At 62.6% G+C, this 8,661-nt stretch overlaps 1 protein-coding gene across 1 annotated transcript; it reads right to left on the reverse strand.

The window, feature by feature from the left end:
* Positions 1–696: 696 nt before the first annotated feature.
* Positions 697–8,402, reverse strand: LOC124722753 (protein RNA-directed DNA methylation 3-like). Its single transcript, XM_047247893.1, has 2 exons — positions 5,989–8,402; positions 697–988 (listed from the first exon to the last, which is right to left on the reverse strand). Exons 1-2 carry the CDS (start codon positions 8,400–8,402, stop codon positions 697–699), a joined length of 2,706 nt encoding a protein of 901 aa, XP_047103849.1.
* Positions 8,403–8,661: the final 259 nt, after the last annotated feature.

The following is an 8,661-nucleotide window of genomic DNA, read 5'->3' on the forward strand; positions in this document are numbered from 1 at the left end:
CCAATGCTGCTTCTGACTGCAGATGGTAACAGGATATTCCTTATAATATACCTGGTATGTTACATTTTCTACTGAAACACAACTTGTGGTGCTATGGGGTATATTATTGTACACAAATACCATGAGTTGAGCCACGAATCCCAATCTGATTGAGCTCTATTGATATAGTATCTCAGGAATTCCATCATAGTTTGGTGTGATTTTTCCAATGCTGCATCTGACTGGAGGTGGTAACAGGAGGTCTATACCCTATCAGTCCTCAACAATTTGCCCACTATATGTAGTGTCAATCAAAAAATTGCTGCCATTGTCACTCAGTGTTACCGAGAGTATCCCAGATCCCAAAATTATTCTTTCCGTGATGACATGAACCACTGTATCTGCTTCCTGCCTTTCTATTGGTTCTGTTACTGTGAAATTTGTTAGAGCCTCTTGAAATGTTAGTATATACTTATTATTGCCATATGTTACTTTCAGTGGATGTAAGACATCAATATCACAGCTATAAAACATCCATTCTGGTGTTATTACCCATTGCATTTTTGTCTGAAAAATTTGTTGCCTTGTTCTTGTGATGCAGAAACCATTTCCTGATCTATTCCACAGTACCCTTCTTCATACCAGACCATGTTTGGCATATCCTAATTTGATCGTATGTTCTCATGATCCCTTGACCACCTAGGTGCGCGTCATGTATTACTGCAAAATTTCCACTTTTGCTTCAGCAGTAAACTGCTGTTCATCATCCTTGACTTCCAGCTTTTCCTCACTTTCATTTTCCTCAGTTTCGGTATCAGCTGACCGTTCTTCCCTTATTCTCAACAATGCACCATCTACTGAGTTCTTTTTGTGTACAATTTTGTAATAATGCTCCTCTAATTTCAATATGAACTTCATTAAATGTGAGAATGGATCACTACTATTTCTGACCCAGTGTAGTGACTTAAGATCTGCACAAATAGTAAACCTCCAACCAGACACACATGACCTGAAATGTTTGACTGTGCAAAGTATGGTTAATCAATCTCTGAATTGTACTATAATTTCACATTGTGTTGTTCAGATTTCTGGACGCATATGCAACTACCATTCCATTGCTAAGAACAGTGCCAATGTTATTGTTATTATTAATTTTTTTTAATTGTGTACTGTGATATCGGGGTTTTGAGTAGCTTCTCTCTTAGCACTTGGAACACATTTTCTTGATTGGTGCCCCATGCATACTTAGCACCTACTTTCAACAATTCACTTAGTGGTTTTACCACTTTACTAAAGCCACTAATCAAAGTCTATAGCACCAGATCACTCATTTTTTGTTCTATTGGCCAGGGGATATTCCACCACTGCTTTAAGCTTGCTTGGATCTGGCATTAAAACATCTTCGGTCAAGACATGTCCCAGATAGGTGACCTCTTTCCTTAAAATTTCAAATTTATCCACCTGCAACTTTAAATTGTGTTGCCACCCTCCCGCCCTTCCTCTCTCACCCTCCCGCCCTTCCTCTCTCACCCTCCCGCCCTTCCTCTCTCACCCTCCCGCCCTTCCTCTCTCACCCTCCCGCCCTTCCTCTCTCACCCTCCCGCCCTTCCTCTCTCACCCTCCCGCCCTTCCTCTCTCACCCTCCCGCCCTTCCTCTCTCACCCTCCCGCCCTTCCTCTCTCACCCTCCCGCCCTTCCTCTCTCACCCTCCCGCCCTTCCTCTCTCACCCTCCCGCCCTTCCTCTCTCACCCTCCCGCCCTTCCTCTCTCACCCTCCCGCCCTTCCTCTCTCACCCTCCCGCCCTTCCTCTCTCACCCTCCCGCCCTTCCTCTCTCACCCTCCCGCCCTTCCTCTCTCACCCTCCCGCCCTTCCTCTCTCACCCTCCCGCCCTTCCTCTCTCACCCTCCCGCCCTTCCTCTCTCACCCTCCCGCCCTTCCTCTCTCACCCTCCCGCCCTTCCTCTCTCACCCTCCCGCCCTTCCTCTCTCACCCTCCCGCCCTTCCTCTCTCACCCTCCCGCCCTTCCTCTCTCACCCTCCCGCCCTTCCTCTCTCACCCTCCCGCCCTTCCTCTCTCACCCTCCCGCCCTTCCTCTCTCACCCTCCCGCCCTTCCTCTCTCACCCTCCCGCCCTTCCCCTCTCACCCTCCCGCCCTTCCCCTCTCACCCTCCCGCCCTTCCTCTCTCACCCTCCCGCCCTTCCTCTCTCACCCTCCCGCCCTTCCTCTCTCACCCTCCCGCCCTTCCTCTCTCACCCTCCCGCCCTTCCTCTCTCACCCTCCCGCCCTTCCTCTCTCACCCTCCCGCCCTTCCTCTCTCACCCTCCCGCCCTTCCTCTCTCACCCTCCCGCCCTTCCTCTCTCACCCTCCCGCCCTTCCTCTCTCACCCTCCCGCCCTTCCTCTCTCACCCTCCCGCCCTTCCTCTCTCACCCTCCCGCCCTTCCTCTCTCACCCTCCCGCCCTTCCTCTCTCACCCTCCCGCCCGTGCTCTCTCTCTCTCGGCCTCCCGCCCGTTCTCTCTCTCTCTCGGCCTCCCGCCCGTTCTCTCTCTCTCTCGGCCTCCCGCCCGTTCTCTCTCTCTCTCGGCCTCCCGCCCGTTCTCTCTCTCTCTCGGCCTCCCGCCCCTTCTCTCTCTCTCTCGGCCTCCCGCCCCTTCTCTCTCTCTCTCGGCCTCCCGCCCCTTCTCTCTCTCTCTCGGCCTCCCGCCCCTTCTCTCTCTCTCTCGGCCTCCCGCCCCTTCTCTCTCTCTCTCGGCCTCCCGCCCCTTCTCTCTCTCTCTCTCGGCCTCCCGCCCCTTCTCTCTCTCTCTCTCGGCCTCCCGCCCCTTCTCTCTCTCTCTCGGCCTCCCGCCCCTTCTCTCTCTCTCTCGGCCTCCCGCCCCTTCTCTCTCTCTCTCGGCCTCCCGCCCCTTCTCTCTCTCTCTCTCTCGGCCTCCCGCCCCTTCTCTCTCTCTCTCTCTCGGCCTCCCGCCCCTTCTCTCTCTCTCTCTCTCGGCCTCCCGCCCCTTCTCTCTCTCTCTCTCTCTCTCGGCCTCCCGCCCCTTCTCTCTCTCTCTCTCTCTCTCTCGGCCTCCCGCCCCTTCTCTCTCTCTCTCTCTCTCTCTCGGCCTCCCGCCCCTTCTCTCTCTCTCTCTCTCTCTCTCGGCCTCCCGCCCCTTCTCTCTCTCTCTCTCTCTCTCTCGGCCTCCCGCCCCTTCTCTCTCTCTCTCTCTCTCTCTCTCGGCCTCCCGCCCCTTCTCTCTCTCTCTCTCTCGGCCTCCCGCCCCTTCTCTCTCTCTCTCTCTCTCGGCCTCCCGCCCCTTCTCTCTCTCTCTCTCTCGGCCTCCCGCCCCTTCTCTCTCTCTCTCTCTCGGCCTCCCGCCCCTTCTCTCTCTCTCTCTCTCGGCCTCCCGCCCCTTCTCTCTCTCTCGGCCTCCCGCCCCTTCTCTCTCTCTCTCTCTCGGCCTCCCGCCCCTTCTCTCTCTCTCTCTCTCGGCCTCCCGCCCCTTCTCTCTCTCTCTCTCGGCCTCCCGCCCCTTCTCTCTCTCTCTCTCGGCCTCCCGCCCCTTCTCTCTCTCTCTCTCGGCCTCCCGCCCCTTCTCTCTCTCTCTCTCTCTCGGCCTCCCGCCCCTTCTCTCTCTCTCTCTCTCTCTCGGCCTCCCGCCCCTTCTCTCTCTCTCTCTCTCGGCCTCCCGCCCCCTTCTCTCTCTCTCTCTCTCGGCCTCCCGCCCCTTCTCTCTCTCTCTCTCTCGGCCTCCCGCCCCCTTCTCTCTCTCTCTCTCTCGGCCTCCCGCCCCTTCTCTCTCTCTCTCTCTCTCGGCCTCCCCCCCGCCCCTTCTCTCTCTCTCTCTCTCTCGGCCTCCCCCCCGCCCCTTCTCTCTCTCTCTCTCTCTCGGCCTCCCGCCCCTTCTCTCTCTCTCTCTCTCGGCCTCCCGCCCCTTCTCTCTCTCTCTCTCTCTCGGCCTCCCGCCCCTTCTCTCTCTCTCTCTCTCTCGGCCTCCCGCCCCTTCTCTCTCTCTCTCTCTCTCGGCCTCCCGCCCCTTCTCTCTCTCTCTCTCTCTCTCGGCCTCCCGCCCCTTCTCTCTCTCTCTCTCTCTCGGCCTCCCGCCCCTTCTCTCTCTCTCTCTCTCTCGGCCTCCCGCCCCTTCTCTCTCTCTCTCTCTCTCTCGGCCTCCCGCCCCTTCTCTCTCTCTCTCTCTCTCTCGGCCTCCCGCCCCTTCTCTCTCTCTCTCTCTCTCGGCCTCCCGCCCCTTCTCTCTCTCTCTCTCTCTCTCGGCCTCCCGCCGCTTCTCTCTCTCTCTCTCTCGGCCTCCCGCCCCTTCTCTCTCTCTCTCTCTCGGCCTCCCGCCCCTTCTCTCTCTCTCTCTCTCGGCCTCCCGCCCCTTCTCTCTCTCTCTCTCTCTCGGCCTCCCGCCCCTTCTCTCTCTCTCTCTCTCGGCCTCCCGCCCCTTCTCTCTCTCTCTCTCTCGGCCTCCCGCCCCTTCTCTCTCTCTCTCTCTCGGCCTCCCGCCCCTTCTCTCTCTCTCTCTCGGCCTCCCGCCCCTTCTCTCTCTCTCTCTCGGCCTCCCGCCCCTTCTCTCTCTCTCTCTCGGCCTCCCGCCCCTTCTCTCTCTCTCTCTCGGCCTCCCGCCCCTTCTCTCTCTCTCTCTCGGCCTCCCGCCCCTTCTCTCTCTCTCTCTCGGCCTCCCGCCCCTCTCTCGGCCTCCCGCCCCTTCTCTCTCTCTCTCTCTCTCGGCCTCCCGCCCCTTCTCTCTCTCTCTCTCTCGGCCTCCCGCCCCTTCTCTCTCTCTCTCTCTCGGCCTCCCGCCCCTTCTCTCTCTCTCTCTCTCGGCCTCCCGCCCCTTCTCTCTCTCTCTCTCTCTCTCTCGGCCTCCCGCCCCTTCTCTCTCTCTCTCTCTCTCTCTCTCTCTCGGCCTCCCGCCCCTTCTCTCTCTCTCTCTCTCTCGGCCTCCCGCCCCTTCTCTCTCTCTCTCTCTCTCGGCCTCCCGCCCCTTCTCTCTCTCTCTCTCGGCCTCCCGCCCCTTCTCTCTCTCTCTCTCGGCCTCCCGCCCCTTCTCTCTCTCTCTCTCGGCCTCCCGCCCCTTCTCTCTCTCTCTCTCGGCCTCCCGCCCCTTCTCTCTCTCTCTCTCGGCCTCCCGCCCCTTCTCTCTCTCTCTCTCGGCCTCCCGCCCCTTCTCTCTCTCTCTCTCGGCCTCCCGCCCCTTCTCTCTCTCTCTCTCGGCCTCCCGCCCCTTCTCTCTCTCTCTCTCGGCCTCCCGCCCCTTCTCTCTCTCTCTCTCGGCCTCCCGCCCCTTCTCTCTCTCTCTCTCGGCCTCCCGCCCCTTCTCTCTCTCTCTCTCGGCCTCCCGCCCCTTCTCTCTCTCTCTCTCGGCCTCCCGCCCCTTCTCTCTCTCTCTCTCGGCCTCCCGCCCCTTCTCTCTCTCTCTCGGCCTCCCGCCCCTTCTCTCTCTCTCTCGGCCTCCCGCCCCTTCTCTCTCTCTCTCGGCCTCCCGCCCCTTCTCTCTCTCTCTCGGCCTCCCGCCCCTTCTCTCTCTCTCTCGGCCTCCCGCCCCTTCTCTCTCTCTCTCGGCCTCCCGCCCCTTCTCTCTCTCTCTCGGCCTCCCGCCCCTTCTCTCTCTCTCTCGGCCTCCCGCCCCTTCTCTCTCTCTCGGCCTCCCGCCCTCTGTCTCTCTCGGCCTCCCGCCCTCTGTCTCTCTCGGCCTCCCGCCCTCCCCCCGGCTATCTCTCTCTCTCTCCCTCCCCCCGGCTATCTCTCTCTCTCTCTCCCCCCCCGGCTCTCTCTCTCTCCCTCTCTCTCTCTCTCTCTCTCCCTCTCTCTCTCTCTCTCTCCCTCTCTCTCTCTCTCTCTCTCTCTCTCTCTCCCCCCCCCGGCTCTCTCTCTCTCCCTCTCTCTCTCTCTGTCTCTCTCTCTCTCTCTCTCTCTCTCTCTCTCTCTCTCTCTCTCTCTCTCTCTCTCCCCCCCCCCGGCTCTCTCTCTCCCCCCCCGGCTCTCTCTCTCTCTCTCCGCCCCCACCTGTCTCCGCCCCCACCTGTCTCCGCCCCCACCTGTCTCCGCCCCCACCTGTCTCCGCCCCCACCTGTCTCCGCCCCCACCTGTCTCCGCCCCCACCTGTCTCCGCCCCCACCTGTCTCCGCCCCCACCTGTCTCCGCCCCCACCTGTCTCCGCCCCCACCTGTCTCCGCCCCCACCTGTCTCCGCCCCCACCTGTCTCCGCCCCCACCTGTCTCCGCCCCCACCTGTCTCCGCCCCCACCTGTCTCCGCCCCCACCTGTCTCCGCCCCCACCTGTCTCCGCCCCCACCTGTCTCCGCCCCCACCTGTCTCCGCCCCCACCTGTCTCCGCCCCCACCTGTCTCCGCCCCCACCTGTCTCCGCCCCCACCTGTCTCCGCCCCCACCTGTCTCCGCCCCCACCTGTCTCCGCCCCCACCTGTCTCCGCCCCCACCTGTCTCCGCCCCCACCTGTCTCCGCCCCCACCTGTCTCCGCCCCCACCTGTCTCCGCCCCCACCTGTCTCCGCCCCCACCTGTCTCCGCCCCCACCTGTCTCCGCCCCCACCTGTCTCCGCCCCCACCTGTCTCCGCCCCCACCTGTCTCCGCCCCCACCTGTCTCCGCCCCCACCTGTCTCCGCCCCCACCTGTCTCCGCCCCCACCTGTCTCCGCCCCCACCTGTCTCCGCCCCCACCTGTCTCCGCCCCCACCTGTCTCCGCCCCCACCTGTCTCCGCCCCCACCTGTCTCCGCCCCCACCTGTCTCCGCCCCCACCTGTCTCCGCCCCCACCTGTCTCCGCCCCCACCTGTCTCCGCCCCCACCTGTCTCCGCCCCCACCTGTCTCCGCCCCCACCTGTCTCCGCCCCCACCTGTCTCCGCCCCCACCTGTCTCCGCCCCCACCTGTCTCCGCCCCCACCTGTCTCCGCCCCCACCTGTCTCCGCCCCCACCTGTCTCCGCCCCCACCTGTCTCCGCCCCCACCTGTCTCCGCCCCCACCTGTCTCCGCCCCCACCTGTCTCCGCCCCCACCTGTCTCCGCCCCCACCTGTCTCCGCCCCCACCTGTCTCCGCCCCCACCTGTCTCCGCCCCCACCTGTCTCCGCCCCCACCTGTCTCCGCCCCCACCTGTCTCCGCCCCCACCTGTCTCCGCCCCCACCTGTCTCCGCCCCCACCTGTCTCCGCCCCCACCTGTCTCCGCCCCCACCTGTCTCCGCCCCCACCTGTCTCCGCCCCCACCTGTCTCCGCCCCCACCTGTCTCCGCCCCCACCTGTCTCCGCCCCCACCTGTCTCCGCCCCCACCTGTCTCCGCCCCCACCTGTCTCCGCCCCCACCTGTCTCCGCCCCCACCTGTCTCCGCCCCCACCTGTCTCCGCCCCCACCTGTCTCCGCCCCCACCTGTCTCCGCCCCCACCTGTCTCCGCCCCCACCTGTCTCCGCCCCCACCTGTCTCCGCCCCCACCTGTCTCCGCCCCCACCTGTCTCCGCCCCCACCTGTCTCCGCCCCCACCTGTCTCCGCCCCCACCTGTCTCCGCCCCCACCTGTCTCCGCCCCCACCTGTCTCCGCCCCCACCTGTCTCCGCCCCCACCTGTCTCCGCCCCCACCTGTCTCCGCCCCCACCTGTCTCCGCCCCCACCTGTCTCCGCCCCCACCTGTCTCCGCCCCCACCTGTCTCCGCCCCCACCTGTCTCCGCCCCCACCTGTCTCCGCCCCCACCTGTCTCCGCCCCCACCTGTCTCCGCCCCCACCTGTCTCCGCCCCCACCTGTCTCCGCCCCCACCTGTCTCCGCCCCCACCTGTCTCCGCCCCCACCTGTCTCCGCCCCCACCTGTCTCCGCCCCCACCTGTCTCCGCCCCCACCTGTCTCCGCCCCCACCTGTCTCCGCCCCCACCTGTCTCCGCCCCCACCTGTCTCCGCCCCCACCTGTCTCCGCCCCCACCTGTCTCCGCCCCCACCTGTCTCCGCCCCCACCTGTCTCCGCCCCCACCTGTCTCCGCCCCCACCTGTCTCCGCCCCCACCTGTCTCCGCCCCCACCTGTCTCCGCCCCCACCTGTCTCCGCCCCCACCTGTCTCCGCCCCCACCTGTCTCCGCCCCCACCTGTCTCCGCCCCCACCTGTCTCCGCCCCCACCTGTCTCCGCCCCCACCTGTCTCCGCCCCCACCTGTCTCCGCCCCCACCTGTCTCCGCCCCCACCTGTCTCCGCCCCCACCTGTCTCCGCCCCCACCTGTCTCCGCCCCCACCTGTCTCCGCCCCCACCTGTCTCCGCCCCCACCTGTCTCCGCCCCCACCTGTCTCCGCCCCCACCTGTCTCCGCCCCCACCTGTCTCCGCCCCCACCTGTCTCCGCCCCCACCTGTCTCCGCCCCCACCTGTCTCCGCCCCCACCTGTCTCCTCCCGGTGGTCTAAATTGTTTGTTGCGTTCACAGAAACCAGTAAGGGAATTCATGAGGTTATCAACTCAATAATAAAAAAATTCAGAGCGCTTAAAAAATATTGACTGACAAAGTTTATAATTATTCAAACACTAGTAATGAATTCATGAATTTTCATGAATTCACCCCAATTTTTCAACTCCTTGACCCAGTACTGTTTAAATGCAATACTATACTTTCATTAAATAAACCTTAGGCCAGTAAAAGTATTGAGAACATATTAATAAAAAGGTGAGATTTGTAAGCTGTTCAGATAGAAACAAAAAGATTGTG

The sequence above is a fragment of the Schistocerca piceifrons genome, chromosome X, assembly GCF_021461385.2.
Source record: "Schistocerca piceifrons isolate TAMUIC-IGC-003096 chromosome X, iqSchPice1.1, whole genome shotgun sequence".
Taxonomy (NCBI): Eukaryota; Metazoa; Arthropoda; class Insecta; order Orthoptera; family Acrididae; genus Schistocerca; species Schistocerca piceifrons.